Genomic DNA, 16,585 nt, shown 5'->3' on the forward strand with positions numbered 1-16,585 from the left:
GATTATTAATGGGTTGGGCACGTTAGAGGCAGGAAACAAGTTCCCAATGTTGGGGGAGTCCAGAACCAGGGGCCACAGATTAAGAATAAGGGGTAGGCCATTTACATAGAAACATAGAAACATAGAAAATAGGTGCAGGAGGAGGCCATTCGGCCCTTCGAGCCTGCACCGCCATTCAATATGATCATTGCTGATCATCCAACTCAGTATCCCGTACCTGCCTTCTCTCCATACCCCATGATCCCTTTAGCCACAAGGGCCACATCTAACTCCCTCTTAAATATAGCCAATGAACTGGCCTCAACTACCTTCTGTGGCAGAGAATTCCACAGATTCACCACTCTCTGTGTGAAAAAAAACGTTCTCATCTCGGTCCTAAAAGACTTCCCCCTTATCCTTAAACTGTGACCCCTTGTTCTGGACTTCCCGAACATCGGGAACAATCTTCCTGCATCTAGCCTGTCCAACCCCTTAAGAATTTTGTAAGTTTCTATAAGATCCCCCCTCAATCTTCTAAATTCCAGCGAGTACAAGCCGAGTCTATCCAGTCTTTCTTCATATGAAAGTCCTGCCATCCCAGGAATCAATCTGGTGAACCTTCTCTGTACTCCATCTATGGCAAGAATGTCTTTCCTCAGATTAGGAGACCAAAACTGTACGCAATACTCCAGGTGTGGTCTCACCAATGCCCTGTACAACTGCAGCAGAACCTCCCTGCTCCTATACTCAAATCCCCTCGCTATGAATGCAAACATACCATTCACTTTCTTCACTGCCTGCTGCACCTGCATGCCTATTTTCAATGACTGGTGCACCACGACACCCAGGTCTCGTTACATCTCACCTTCTCCTAATTGGCCACCATTCAGGTAATAGTCTGCTTTCCTGTTCTTGCCACCAAAGTGGATAACCTCACATTTATCCACATTATACTGCATCTGCCATGCCTTTGCCCACTCACCTAACCTATCCAAGTCACGTTGCAGCCTCCTAGCATCCTCCTCACAGCTAACATAGCCCCCCAGCTTCGTGTCATCCGCAAACTTGGAGATGTTGCATTCAATTCCCTCGTCCAAATCATTAATATATATTGTAAATAGCTGGGGTCCCAGCACTGAGCCTTGCGGTACCCCACTAGTCACTGCCTGCCATTCTGAAAAGGACCCGTTTATTCCTACTCTTTGCTTCCTGTCCGCCAACCAATTTTCTATCCACCTCAACACTGAACCCTCAATACCGTGTGCTTTAAGTTTGTACACCAATCTCCTATGTGGGACCTTGTCGAAGGCCTTCTGAAAGTCCAGATATAACACATCGACTGGTTCTCCCTTATCCACTCTACTAGTTACATCCTCGAAAAATTCTATAAGATTCGTCAGACATGATTTGCCTTTGGTAAATCCATGCTGACTTTGTCCGATGATTTCACCACTTTCCAAATGTAATGCTATCACATCTTTAATAACTGACTCTAGCATTTCCCCCACTACCGATGTTAGGCTAACTGGTCTATAATTCCCCGTTTTCTCTCTCCCTCCCTTTTTAAAAAGTGGGGTTACATTAGCTACCCTCCAGTCCTCAGGAACTACTCCAGAATCTAAAGAGTTTTGTAAAATTATCACTAATAGCCAGCAAGGTTTTGTGTGAGGGAAATCCTGTTGCGCGAGTTTATTGAGCTTTTTTTAACGTAACCAAGTTGGTTGTTGGGGCAGGGCCATAGACATTGTTTATATGGAGTTTAGCAAATCCTTGGATAAGATTCTAGGCTGCTGTGGTAGATTGCACAGGATACAAGGACAGCTTGCTGACTGGATACTAAATTAGCAAAAAACTGGATACAACCTCAAGGATCAATGTCGGGTACATTGCTGTTTGTCAACTATATCAATGATTTGGATGAGAATGTGCAAGGCACGAATCGGAAGCTTGCAGATGGCACAAGGGCTGAGGAAAGGAATTTATTTCAGATATGTGTGAAGTGCTGTATTTGGAGAAGTCAAAGCAAGGTAGGATCTTCACAGTGCATTGTCAGTCTCTGGGGAGTAGACAGTGGGGTATAGCAATACAAGTAGACAATTCCCTGGAAATGGCTTCACATAGATAGGAAGATGAAAAAGGGTTTTGACATAACTTTTGACAAGTGTTTTTCTTGGTGTCATGTTGAGTGAATTCTATTGGCCAGGCCATGATTTCACTGATGGACTGAGACAACAGATGGTCTCAGGTGGAAACTGAGATGGATCATCTACTTTGTACTTCTGGATGAACCTTATTACTAATGGGGGCTGAGCTGCAGAAAGAGGAGGATGGGAGGATAAGGGGGGAAACATTGGAACTTTGGGGGAATCTAGGGGAATAAGTATGGGGCTGTGCGTTAGAAATCAGAGAGAAGAAGCAGCTCCAAACCAGGAAAGGATTGTTGTCCCAAAACCAGAATATGAATGCTTTCAATAATTTTATGTAGGAAGGAACTGCAGATGCTGGTTTATACCGGAGAGATGCAAAATTCTGGAGTAACTCAACGGGTCAGGCTGCATCTCTGGTGAAAAAGAATAGTGGCGTAACGTCTGAAGAAGGGTTCCAACCCAAAACGCCACCTATTCTTTTTCTCCAGAGATGCTGCCTGATTCCACTGAGTTATTCTCACATTTTGTGTATATCTTCAATAATTTTATGGTAGTTTCTAATTCTCCTTCTGTGCTTTGTATAACAATATAAAATGTGTTCAGGATGTAGTATTCCCTTTTGTTAGAAAGATAATTAAAATTTTATGCAATAAATTTTAAAGAAAGTATTATCCTGAAATACAGACATTTGAACATTATCTTAACTGAGCAACAATAAATCCATAAACGTTTACTTGATTGGAACTACAACAGTAAGTTCAAGCTCTTTGAAGAAATTGATGTACTTTAAGTATTCTTTATAATCTTAGTCAGAATGTTCATGATTCCTAATAAACACACAATCAAACCCTATATTTCGTTTGATAATTATATTTCATTCATCTGTCTCATTTGTGGCCATATCCTTTGTCATTGAGTAAGGAAAGTACTACAATAATGGCTTTATGTCAAATTTGCATTGGAATTGTTGATTAAAATGTTGTTTTTTCTGTTTTACTGATCTCATTATCGATGAATTAGTTTAGGTTTTGCAGTGAGTTTTAGAAAGCTAAATTAATTGAAATGTCTTTTGGATTAAATAGATGACTTCTGAAATGCCACGGATGGTTTGAAAAAACTGCAGGTTCAGTTGCATGTTTTCAAATGCACTATATTCAAAATGTTGATGATTGCTGAAGCTGTGTGCTCAAATCTTCCCGCCTCACACAATATGTAGCAGATAAGTCAATACAAGCTAGGGGTTGAAAGGGAAGAGAAAACATAAGATTTAGGAGCTGAGATATCTCAGCTTCAGTTTCCTGCACTATACCCATTTCAATTATAACCAGTAATGTGTCCATTTTTACTTTGAGTCAACTCTAAGATTATGCCTCCGCAGACCACCTGGAGGATTATTCCAAAAATTCACAATTGTTTGGGTGAAGATGTTACTCTTTATAAAAATATAATTAAATAGAAAGAGGAGTTGACCACATGGACCATCATAACATCCCAGCTATTCAAAATAATCATTTCATATTTTCATATTTTATTTTCATATTTCAGATACAGCGCGGAAACATTGGCCGATCTCCCTCAGGCCTCATCTCCTCTTCTGTGACAGTCCCTCATATCCCTCAGTGTGTGATCCTACAAAATGTTATCAACATTTTGGGAGAATTGGTGCCAATGCACCTCAATCGGTTCAAATGATTGCCCCAATATCTTGTCAGCATATCTCCTCATTGCATGACTGGAGACATAAACAGCTACACTTACACTTTCCTGCACGAGCATCAAGGTACCTCTGCACTTTGCTCATCCATCATCTTCCTGCAGTAAATTATTAGTCTCTCTTTAGATTCTTCCAAACAAAATGCATAACCTCACACTGCCCCACATTAATCATCATTTGCTAACTCATTCAGTTGTAGAGGCCTAATGGTAACATGTTCTCCCAAACACTTCCCTCTTGATCGTGTCATAAATAAAAATATTAAATAACTGAGGCCAAGCATCTATCCACTACAGATTTTAAGCTGACAAGCCTATTATTGTTGCACATATTTTTTCTTCCTCCCTACTTGAACAATGGAGTCACATTTTCGATTTCCAATCCATTGGTGTCCTCCTGAAACTGAATATTGAAAAACTTTACCCAATGACTGCACCCTCTCAGCAGAAAAGTTGGTTATAGTTCCACATTATATTTCAAAAGAGAGTTAGATTAGCTCTTAGGGCTAAAGAAGTCAGGGGATATGGGGAAAAAGCAGGAACGGGGTACTGATTTTAGATGATCAGCCATGATCATATTGAATGGTGGTGCTGGCTCGAAGGACCGAATGGTCTACTCCTGCACCTATTTACCACGTTTCTATAAGGTCTTGCAGATTGTAAATTGGATGTCTCATTCAATACATTATAAAAGGAGTGTTGAATGGTTTGAAACAAGTTTAACTTCTTCAAGTTTTGAAAGAAACTTGGAGAAAGGCATCCATTCACTTTTCTTTCCATTTTTTCCTTTAGCAATTTTAAAATATTTTGAGGATTTGTTGGTGACATCTTTTTTTTAATATCACCTGGGCAAACAAACCTCAGTTGCACAGGAGGAACTACAGACAATGTTCTGTCGGCAACACCAAGCGTAGACTTGGCAATCATTTTGCTGAATACTTACGCTCAGTCCGCCGTGGCCTACGTGTTCTCCCGGTTGCCAAACATTTTAACTCCCCTTCCCTTTCCCATACTGACCTTTCTGTCCCAAGCCTCCTCCACTGTCAGAGTAAGGCCACAAGCAAATTGGAGGAACAGCACCTCATATTTCAATCCAGCGGTTTGAAACCTTTAATTTCTCTAATTTCAAGTAACTCCTGTATTTCTTCCAACCCCCCCCCCCTCTCCCCCATCCCCCCCCCCCCCCCCTCAAATGGATTATGCACAACATTTTAATTTCCATCATGATTTTCTACTGCTTTTTTGCCTTGTTTATGCTCTACGCTAAGCCAACAAACAGATGGATTCTTCCTCCCATGAAATCAGCCACCTCAAATCAAAGCATGAAAAATATCCTTGGTTTACGACAAGAAGATAATCAAATTATTGTGCTCATTTGGCATTGGCCTTTTGGTCAAAAATTTGCGCTCAATTCTTGTGGATCTGTTTTTAACATCCATGACTGCCATTTGACAGTGGATAAGAACATGTATAACAAATCCCATGCTGTACTTTTCCATCACAGGAATATCAGAAGAGACCTGTCCAATCTGCCCACACACCATCGACCAGTTTTCCAGAAATGGGTTTGGATGAATATGGAGTCACCTACAAACTCTCCTAAAACGACAAAGCTTAACCGACTCTTCAATTTGACCGTGACATATCGAAAAGACTCAGATATTCCTGTGCCTTATGGATCGCTAACAATAAACAGAGTTCAGCAAGCCTTTGATTTGCCAAAGAAAAGCAGCCTAGTGTGTTGGATTGTAAGCAACTGGAATTTTAATTATGCCAGGGTAAAATATTACAAAGAACTTCAAAAATATGTTCCGATTAACACATATGGTCGAGCTTTCAAAAAATATCTGAGTAATAATGATTTGATCCCAATGATATCTAAATGTAAGTTCTACCTTTCCTTCGAGAACTCAATACATAAAGATTACATAACTGAAAAGCTCTACAATGCCCTGCTGGCGGGTAGTGTTCCTGTGGTCCTGGGCCCATCCAGGGAGAACTATGAAAATTACATTCCAGGTGATTCCTTCATTCACGTGGCTGACTTTCGTTCAGCCAAAGAGCTTGCTGATTACCTTCACAAGCTGGATGGTGATGAAAAATTGTACATGAGCTACTTCAAATGGAAAAAATACTATAAAGTGAGGAAGACTCAACTCGGGCATGAAACTGCATGCTCTGTCTGTGAAAATATTCGGCGACATAAGGAATATAAATCCATCCCCAATTTGATGAAATGGTTTTGGAATTGAACTGAAGTGTGTAAATAGTGTCAATCATCAGCAGCATATGATAATTTTTATTCGCTTTTATCTCCAAAAGGAAATTTTGTAAATTCATCTTCGAAATTAACAATGGAACTTGATTTTATTTTATTGCACATGAATTCAAAATAGATCGCTAGATTTCTTAATAAAGCTGAAACAGACCTAATTCTATGTATAGGATGAAATGCAGATGCTGTAAGATTTGTGTCTATCTAACACTGAAGATAGACACAAAATGCTGGAGTACTCAGTTGTTCAGGCAGTATCTCTGGTGAGAAGGAATGAGTGATATTTCAAGTCGAGACCCTTCTTCAGGCTGAGAGGTCAGGCAGTCTGACGAAGGGTCTCGACCCGAAACGCCACTTATTCCTTCTCTCCAGAGATGCTGCCTCTCCTGCTGAGTTACTCCAGCATTTTGTGTCTATCTTCTAAATATATGTGTGTTGACTAACAGAAAGGTTTCAGCATGGTGCAGTTTGCTTCTTAGTTTACTCGTTGCAATCCCATTTTCTACTTGGAAGTATATATATATCAGTAACTCCCATCAGGCAATGCTTCCCATCAGGCAAAAGGTATAGAAGTTCGAAAACGAACACCTCCAGATTCACGGACAGTTTCTATCCAGCTGTTATCAGACAATTAAACCATCCTACCAACAGCTGGAGCGTGGTCCTGAGCTACTATCTACCCTCAAACAATCTTTGATTGGACTTTACATGTCCAATCTTTGATTGGACTTTACAGACATAGGAGGTCCTTCCTTCCCGCTGCTGGGAGACTGCATAACCAGCACTGCTCCCAGCAGACGAGTCAACAATAACAGCTAAGAACACACAGAAAACTGATGACAATTTATGTATCTTTTATTTATAATGAATGATCTCTTGCTCTCTTGCTATCCACTTTGCTGCTGTAACACTGTAAATTTCCCCGGTGTGGGACGAATAAAGGAATATATTATTATTATTATTATTATTTATCTTGCACTAAACGTTATTCACGCTATCCTTTTATCAGGTATTTGTACACAGTGGTACATATGACAACAATGTAAAATGCTGTTTATTTCTGGAGATTATAACTGCACACACTAGTTCAGAGTTTGTGCTGGGATTGTGAGTGGTGGATTCTGAACCAAGTTCCGGACAAATGAAAATTATACAAAGAGACCAGTTTCACAACTATTCTTTTTTTTTTGCACTTATTCATTAAACACTGTACTGAAATGATTGTTATCTGCTCCAAACACACGCTGGCATGTCCCATCTACACTTACTGGGTAAAAGAAAAATTTCTAAACTATATTTTTGGCAAAAATATTATAACAGTGAGATAACTGCCAAAACTAGAATAGATAAAAGACTGTAAGTAAATTGAGCAGATTATTCCTGTCTGAATGTTCTCTATTGGCCAAGATTCACAGGAGGCTGGTTTGCAGGTTCAGTAATTACTGAGGCTTGCTGACAAAATGTCAGCTGGGGAAGGGTACAACTCATAACGCTGTCTATCCACGTCTTCCAGAGATGCTGCCTGACCCATTGAGTTACTCCAGCACTTTGTGGGGTTTTTCTTTGTAAACCAGCAGCTCATTTCCTTGCGTCTGACAGAATATTATCATTTGTTGCAAATGGAATTAAGTAGAAAGTTGAGTTCTTATTTTTCAGTTACATAGGGCATTGGTGAGATCACACTGGTGATTCAATGTAGTTTAAGGAGGGATGTGAATCTGTTTGGAGCAGTTCTGAGAATGTTTACTGGTCTGAACCCTCATATGCATTGTAGTGGGTCTGGACGTGACAGGAATCAGGCCAAACGCCAGGTAAGAAGTAACAATAACTTTAATGCAGTAACTGAATATATACTCACTCAGTCATCCCCACGAGTCAAAACAATAACCTCTTCCAACAAACCCCTTAGCACCAGACCACTCTGTCCCCAGGGGAATGACCCAGGGAGTGACCTAATCCCCCCTGTCCACTCAGTGCCGAGGGGAATGACCAAGGGAGTGGCCTAGCCCCCGGGCACCGCCACAGGACCCCCCCCAAGAACCGCAGGCACGAAACGTACAGGGGGAACGTACGAGACGACCAGCCCGCGTGCGCACCACAGCAGTCGCAGGAACCGGAACCACCCCGCCAGGGGAAGACACCCACGGGAACTCCGGGGGTAAGGGCCGGGACGCAGGACGACCCCGAGGGCGAGGCCACGCAAGTAGGACCGGCTGGCTAACGTCCACGTGCGCCGGCTTCAGCTGCGAAATAGAGACAGTCTCAGGACGACCCCCCATGTCCAAAACGAAGGTGGCAGAGCCACGCTCAAGCACCTTGAACGGTCCTTCATACGGCCGCTGAAGGGGCGTCCGGTGTGCATCCCGGCACAGGAAAACAAACGGACAGTCCTGCAGGGCGGAAGGGACATGCGACCTAACCGAACCGTGCCGAGACGTCGGCACCGGTGCCAGCTTGCCCACTGTCTCCCGAAGGCGTTGCAGGGCGGCCGATGGTTGTTCCGCCTGACCCTGGGTGGATGGAACGAACTCACCGGGCACTGTCAGTGGAGCCCCGTACACCAATTGAGCCGAGGAGGTGGCCAAGTCCTCTTTGGGTGCGGTGCGGACGCCCAGTAAAACCCATGGCAACGCGTCGACCCAGACCCAGTCCGGACCAATGAGCCGGGCCTTCAGGGCAGCCTTGATCTGGCGGTGGAAGCGCTCCACCAGGCCGTTCGCCTGCGGATGTTACGCTGTGGTGCGGTGCAGATTAACCCCCAGTAGTTGAGCCATGGATGACCACAGTTCGGAGGTGAATTGTGTAGATCAGTGCATGTTCCTTTAACATAGTGACCTCACCACTACTAACCACTCCCCATTGTCTCTTGTATAATTGTAGCTTCCCCACCTCCAGCTCGCTCTCTAGTTCTGGTGATGACCACGGACAGCTAGGGCATAACATGTGTGTAGTGAAATTAATAAACAATATCCAGTAAAAGACTCTGTGTGCAAAGGACGTCTCTTTACATGGTGTCAGAGCGGTAGACTTGCGTCTCCTGTTTATCGGGTTTTTATTTTTAGCATTTGTTCGTCCCAGTTGTGTCCCATCCTTCCACTTTGCCATGGCTCCCTCGTGTCGTCGTCCGGACACGCTTGTTTTTGATGAGGACATAGTGCACCGCTGGACTGTCTTCCAGCGGGACTACGAGCACTATATAGCGATTGCCCATCCTGATGCAACTGCTGCGATAAAAGCTCACCTGCTCCTCAACCTGGCTGGTCCGGAGGCAATGGAACGCTATGCGTCGTTCGAATTCGTCCCTCCGGAGGACCGCAACGACCCGGTATGTCTCATGGCTAAGTTCACTGCCCTGTGCGATATACCCACCAATAACATTATCGAACGTTTCAACTTTTTCTCGCGGCGTCAGACTCCAGGGGAGCACGTTGACGCCTTCATTGCATCTTTAAGACATATGGCTCGGCGGTGCCGCCTTCAAACGATTACACCCGACGAGATGATCAGGGACGTCCTGGTCAACGGTCTCCTAAACTCTAAGCTGCGGGATGAGCTCCTGATGAAGCCTGACCTGTCGCTAACGGACGCCATACATGCCGCACGCATGGCCTCTGCTGTTGGCTCAGTATCTCGGCCGGCGCCCCAGGACATAAATTTCACCGGCCGCCGGCGATTGAATGACCCGCAGACCAGGGTCACCCCCTCCGCGCCCACTATGGTCACCCCTCGCAGATGCCCAAACTGCAACTTCTCGTCACACAGGTATAACGTTTGCCCAGCGCAGGGCAAAACTTGTAATTCCTGCGGGAGGCAGAACCATTTTTCTGCAGCTTGTCGTTCTCGTGGGAGACCTGTCCCTGCTCCTAGAGGGAGTCTAAACAACCTTGCGACCGATGATAGCGCAACCGGTTCCCGGTACCAACATGAGGAACTCCATGGCTCAGATACGACTTCCTCCCATGGAGACTCTATGCTGTTTTCGCTTTTGGGTGCACCTGCATTGATAACGGATCCATCCGTGCATGTTACAGTCAATGGACACTCCTTCCCTGCCAAGGTCGATACTGGGGCTTTTGCAAATGTTATGTCTGTGGGCCTCTTCGAGCAGATAAGCTCGGGGGAGAGGGTTACTCCTGACAACTCCCGCCTCCATGCCTATGGGGGAGGCGTTCTGATTGCCGTGGGAAAGGCAACGGTTATCTGTACTGTTCTGGAGACCTCTCGGCCCCTCACGTTCCTCCTGCTAGCATCTGACAACGTCACCCTGCTGGGCGCCCGTGCATGCCAGGACTTTGGTTTGGTCTCATTCCACCGCGACATCCACCTGGTGCAGGCCCCCATGGACCCCCTGATCGAGTACCCTGACCGATTTGATGACGTCCTGGGGAAGCTGCCCTGTGCCTACAAGATCGTTGTGGACCCGGGGGTCGACCCAGTGGTCAGACCGGCCCACCGTGTGTCTTTTGCCATGAAGGGCCGCGTGGAGTCCACACTACGTGGCATGGTGGACATGGGCATCCTCAAGGAGGTGAGTGCCCCCACCCAGTGGGTCTCCACCATGGTGGTCGCTGCTGTAAGATTTGAGAAGTTTTCCCTCATTTGAAAAGCAACGCAAACCAAAGAGCTGCAGTTTGGACATTTTAAACGGGAGACTGGGGCTGATAGCGGAGAAAGGCTGCGGTCAGATTAACAAAGGATGTCACAATCTGTGGGTCCTAAAATGGCCGCAGGACCTCGTGACCAGCCACAAAAGGTAAAAACCTTACATCCCAGTCTCTAGGTTTTCTGCAAAGCCATGGCCAGAACAAAGGATGGGTATTGGCCATGCAGAAACCTACGAAACCAGGTCGGAGTCCAGACACTGGGGCGCTGACATCAGCATACTCACAATGCCCCAAGCCGACCTAAATAGTTCATCTCAGTGAGAGGGCACATAGCCCATAGAAAACTACCTGGTAGGTGATGGGAAACCAGTTAACACCCATCACCTCACAATGAAATCCCAATTTACACCGTCTGGCCATCCCCGGTATCCCGGAACATAAGGCAGATCAGAAGATAAAACCTCATACATATCTTTTGAACAAAAGGATTCCAAGATCTGGCGGGAGATAGGACGGGTCAGAAACAGTATAACTGGGCACTACTTTTGGGTTTTAAACTAAAGAAGAAATACTGGAAGAAGAAGCTGAAGCTAGAAGAAAACCTGCAAGAAACGCAAGCAGGCAAGAAGACGGACAGGAGGCAAGAAGCGCAGAGAAAACCGGGTTCGAAGTCTGAAGTCAAGAAGAAAGTCGGAAAGAAGAACGGATGCGAGAGAGAGGAACAGGCACGCAACTCGAAAAGAAATACTGCAAAAACCGAACAGCCAGTAACCCCAGTAATAACCCCATGGTGAGCATGCACTTCAAATCCTACATATCCTGGACATAGTTTAGTGTAGAGAGGAGGGTGGTTGTGAATAAACGTTGGGTGTGTATTAAAAATAGGGTTTGGTCAAGGTTGCGATGCGTCGTGCGTTCCCCATCTGACAGTCGTGTATGTGTCTTGCAGAACTGTGTTTAAGATTTCATAAGTAAAAGGGTGTTCGTGTATACGTTTTGTGTAACTGTGTGTGTTTCAAGAATTCAGCGAAGAAGGTATTCGGATATATGTCTCGTGGAACTGTGTGCTTTTAAGTTTTCAGCGAAAAGGGTATTCGGGTATATGTCTTGTGAACTGTGCGTTTTGTGATTAATAAATAAAAGATATTCATGTATTCGGGATGTGTATTATAGATATGTCTTATCGAACTGTATAATAAGTATTCATGGACAATAGTCCCAAGTGCTGAATAAAAGCCCTTTTCATTTAAACCCTGGTTTTGAAATCTGGTCTGGTTGAATTTTTTCTGCACTATAAGAGCTCCTGCATCTAAGCCCAGTGTCTAGAACCGTAAGGGGTGAGTGGGTCGAACCACTCACGGGGAACCAGTGTGCACGGCCTGGTCAAGGGATCAGAGCAAGGCACGGGGACCTTAGGTCGGGCGAAAGCTCGGCGCAGAAACCCCTTACAGATAATGGCGACCACGAAGGGACACTGGCAGCAGGATGATAGTGTACCAGAAAAGGATTTTAAACCTAGGGACATAATGGATGAGCGCATTGCGGACTATGTTTTTAGTAAGGTGAATATCACCAAACAATGGATGTGTGCGTTACTAGATAACAAGCGCCCACTGGATGCAGCAATCCGGTGGACGGCCAGTACAGCCCATAAGAAATCTGTAGAGAAGGCGGTCTGGCTGACCTGCTATAAAAAGCAGGTCCAGCTTTTGGACCGTGTGGTTGTGGCACAGGCAGCCCAGATCAGGGACCTTCAGGAGGAGGTAGAGGAGAAGGCTGCGGGTGGGAACCAGCTGATTGAGGCTCTGGACTCTTTAAACAAAGAGCGCCGGGTCGTGACCAACCGCCACGAAGCTAGGGTAGAACTCATGGAATGTCAGGCTACTGAGGCTATGCTCAGTGAGGGCAGGCTCCGGGAGCAGTGCGCTTCCCTGAGCCACCAGCTGGAGACCCAGGAAGAAAACCTCAAGGGGGTTAGGGCAGCCTACAAAATGATTTTAGAGGACAGGTCGGAAGGGGCTGACCACGGGGCATGCCTGCAGGAGATAGAGGGTCTGCGGAGTGCTTTAAATAAAGCAAGCGGGCTGGTTTGTTTAATGAACCCCTCAGCGGGCCAGTCACTAGCGGGTGTGAAGGTCCCGGTTCCGATCCTTAGAAAGACCATGGTGGTTTCAGCCCCCAAACTCCGCGATCCCCCTAGCTACGAGGCATACTGGGAAAGGGGTAGTGTAGGGGAGAGAGAGAGAGAGGAGCTCCCGGTAGAATACTCGGCACCGGCACCCATGTGCCCGGTCCTGGAAACCAGACGGGGACCCCCCCTGGACAATGGGGACACAGGACCCATTCAGAGCGAGATCGTGGTGCCCCACAACTCCCAGCATTTAAGAGCCATGATCGGGCATGTTACAAAATTGTCCGGATCAGGGGACCCCTCAATACATTTCAGGGAGATCGAGCAAACCGCCGCAATCAACGGTTGCGACGAGGGAGAACGGGCAAAATTGTTGCTGTTCTCCCTAGACAGCTCGATCCTCCAATGCCTCTCAGATGAGAGTAAAAGAGGGACCAGGACCTACGATCTCCTGCGGGACGAGGTCCTGGAAGTCTTGGGGGTGGGGGATGAGGGTCCTTTTGCCCGATTAGGGAAGACCCTCCAGATGGAGGGAGAACCCCCAAGAGTTTTTGCGGCGCGTCTATGGACGGTATATCAGAGTAGTTGCCCGCACGTCCCCGCGCGGGATGACCTGGCCGGGAATGGGAGAGCCCAGTGGCTCCGATGTTTGGTATCAAACAGCCTGGCGGCCGTCAGGGAACAGGCAAAAGCCTGGTTTGATCCCACAAATAGCACGGAGGAGGCGGTTTTGGACCGTCTCACGGTTGGGTATAGGAATACCCGGAGTACGACCACCCGGTTAGTAAAAGGGAAGGTGCACGTAGCGGAGGCTACTGCACCGGCCCAAAAGGGGTGGCGACAGGAGGGTAACCCTACCGCACAGTCCAAGTGTTTTAAGTGCGGTAAGGTGGGGCACTGGCGAAAGGATTGCAGGGTCCACATTAAGGGGGATAGGGTTGGCACCACCCAGCGAGCCGATGTCCCAGTTAAGCCCGAGATCATCGAGACAATGATCGAGGTGATGCGGTCCCTCATGACAGCACAGGGGAAGGTGGCAGTCGCTACCGGCTCCCAGGGTACGGGAGGGACACTGGAGATTCCCCAATGACATCAGCCCGCACAGCCCGCCTATCTGTGTCCTCTCCGCTACGATGCGTGGAAGAGGCCGCTTGTGGAGATGGTAGTGGAGAAGCAAAGGGGCAATTATCTGTTGGACACGGGGGCTTCATGCACCGTGGTCCACACAGAGGAACCCTTTGACTCTCCCCTGTCCACAGGGGTCCCTTTCGCACTGGCGGGGTTCACAGGGAAGGAACAGGCTGGCGCGCGTTCCATCCCGCTGTCCGTTCATTTGGGGACACTCCGCACCACATGGGAGTGTATCCTAATGAAGTGGACAGAAGGGGGTGGAAAGGGAATCATTGGTTCCGATTTTCTAGTAAGCCATGGGATCCTCATGGACTTACGGAACCACTGCCTTTGGGTGGACAAGGGCGGTAAAGGGGAGATAATAGTGATTAGGGGAAAGGAGGGGAAAGGGACTCTGTGCACCATGAAGCCGCCCGAGGGTTACGATCTCGAGCGCATGGTGGCAGAGGTCCCGGCCGAATTACAAGAGTGTGTGGGAAGCAACCTGAATGCGTTTGCGACCCACAAACACGATTGTGGTAGGGTAGTGGGGTTCGAGGTTAGCATAGACGGGGACCCCATGATCAGACCCCAGAAGCAGTACAATTTCCCCAAGGAGGCAGAACCCGATCTGGAGATAGCCATATCTTCACTGGTGCAGCAGGGCGTACTGAGGCCAATAGCCACACACGTAAACTCTCCGTTGTGGCCGGTTAGGAAACCGGATAACTCATGGAGGGCTACGGTGGACTACCGGGTCCTCAACAGTAACATCCCCGCCTGCGCACCCACGGTGGCAGCAGTTGCCGACCTCATCGGAAGTATCCCAGCATCCGCGACCACGTTCACGGTGCTGGATATTTCCAATGGGTTTTGGTCCATTCCGCTGCGGCGGGAGGACCAGTACAAGTTTGCCTTTACTTTTAAAGGGCAACAGTATACCTGGAACTGCTTGCCACAGGGTTTCCACAACAGCCCCAGCATTTTTCATCAGTGTATGGCGGATAGCCTGAGAGAGTTTAGCCAGCGCCACCAGGTCGTGCAGTATGTGGACGACCTCCTTTTGTTCACAGACACAAAGGAGGAGCACGGTCCACTGCTGACCGAGTTGTTGGAGCTGATGGCTAGGAAGGGTTTTAAAATAAATCCGAAAAAGGCACGGATCGGTCTGCCAGAAGTAAAATTCTTGGGTCTGACCATCCGTGCCGGGGAAAGAGCCATAGATCAGGCTAGGAGGGAGTCAGTGCAGGAGTTGCCGATTCCCTATACAGTAACGGGTGTGAGGTCTTTCCTGGGACTAACCGGGTATTGCAGAGACTTCATCGAGGACTACGCGGCCACCGCAGCCCCGCTACTCCGACTCCTACACAAGGGAGTGGAGTGGGCTTGGGATGAGGGTTGCCAGGCCGCGTTCGAGAAGTTAAAAGGAGATCTGCAAACCGCACCAGCCTTAGGAGCCGTAGATGGGGAGAAAGGGTTTTCTCTGGAAGTGGCAGCCAGTGGGGACAGCCTGAGTGCCGTGCTGCTGCAGGAACGGCACGGTAGGCTGCGACCAGTGATGTACTCCTCCAGGGTGCTCACCGATGTGGAGAGGAGTTTCTCCAATTGCGAGAGGCACCTTTTAGCCACGCATTGGGCTGTGAAGAGGGCTTTAATCTTCACAGGTACCTCTCCAATCACTCTCCTCACCCATCACACACCCACCCAGATGCTTCTGGATGGAAGGATCAAGGATGGGACTGTCAGCAGCGCCCGCATCGCGCGCTGGACCCTCCTCCTGTCACAGATGAATCTGAGAATTGAAGGTCTGTGCGAGCCAAAGCTCGCGGCAAATTTAATATATCCCGGAACGGCCCATCGGTGTTCCGTGGAGGGGGTCTGGGACGTCGACATAGGTTTACGGGCTGGGATCCATCCCACAGGCCGGGAGATCTATGTGGACGGCTCCAGCACGGTGTCAGCTGGCGAACGACTCACGGGATGTGGAGTTTATGACCCCAAGGCAGGCATTGCCTTGGCAATTAAGCTCCCCAGTCTCATGAGCGCGCAGCAGGCTGAGCTGTCCGCGGTGGCGTACGTAATTACCCACCCAGAGAGGTTCCCAACCCCGTACACGATCTGCTCGGACAGTATGTTCACATGCAATTCGTGTACAGAGTACCTGGCCATCTGGTCCCGTCGCGGATACACTTCCTCAGACGGGAGGCCTTTAACTGTCAAACCCCTGCTAGAGCAGATTTTAGCAGCAGTAGGGGAGAAAAGGGAGGTTTACATCCATAAGGTGAAGGCTCATTCCGCTACAGAGCCCCGGTGGGAGGGCAACAAGCAGGCGGACGTCCTGGCCAAGGAGGGCGCCCGCAGTGGCATTTTTTGGGACCCCTATGGGCACAGGCAGATAGCAGTGATCCAGGGTAAGGAGGGTAACGTCGGGACCCCAAAGGTCACATTACCTCTGGACCTGAGGACCGTCCAAACTCAGGATCCTGTTTTAAAAGCCGTCCTCAGAGCAGTTAGCGAGGGCAAGCAGGTAGAGGGTCTCTACGGTAAGGAGACCCTCTCTGTAAAAGAAGGCATGCTCTTCCATGCCGAACAGTGGGTTGTGCCACAGCAGCACAGGAGGGAGTTC

At 47.7% G+C, this 16,585-nt stretch overlaps 1 protein-coding gene and 1 pseudogene across 1 annotated transcript; one reads left to right on the top strand and one right to left on the bottom strand.

The window, feature by feature from the left end:
• The first annotated feature begins 5,062 nt into the window (after positions 1-5,062).
• Positions 5,063-6,091, top strand: LOC144593930 (4-galactosyl-N-acetylglucosaminide 3-alpha-L-fucosyltransferase 9-like). Its single transcript, XM_078400064.1, has one exon. It carries the CDS (start codon positions 5,063-5,065, stop codon positions 6,089-6,091), a length of 1,029 nt encoding a protein of 342 aa, XP_078256190.1.
• A 1,766-nt stretch (positions 6,092-7,857) lies between these two features.
• On the bottom strand, positions 7,858-8,888 carry LOC144593931 (uncharacterized; annotated as a pseudogene).
• Between the last annotated feature and the right edge of the window lie 7,697 nt (positions 8,889-16,585).

Source organism: Rhinoraja longicauda, chromosome 5, assembly GCF_053455715.1.
Source record: "Rhinoraja longicauda isolate Sanriku21f chromosome 5, sRhiLon1.1, whole genome shotgun sequence".
Taxonomy (NCBI): Eukaryota; Metazoa; Chordata; class Chondrichthyes; order Rajiformes; family Arhynchobatidae; genus Rhinoraja; species Rhinoraja longicauda.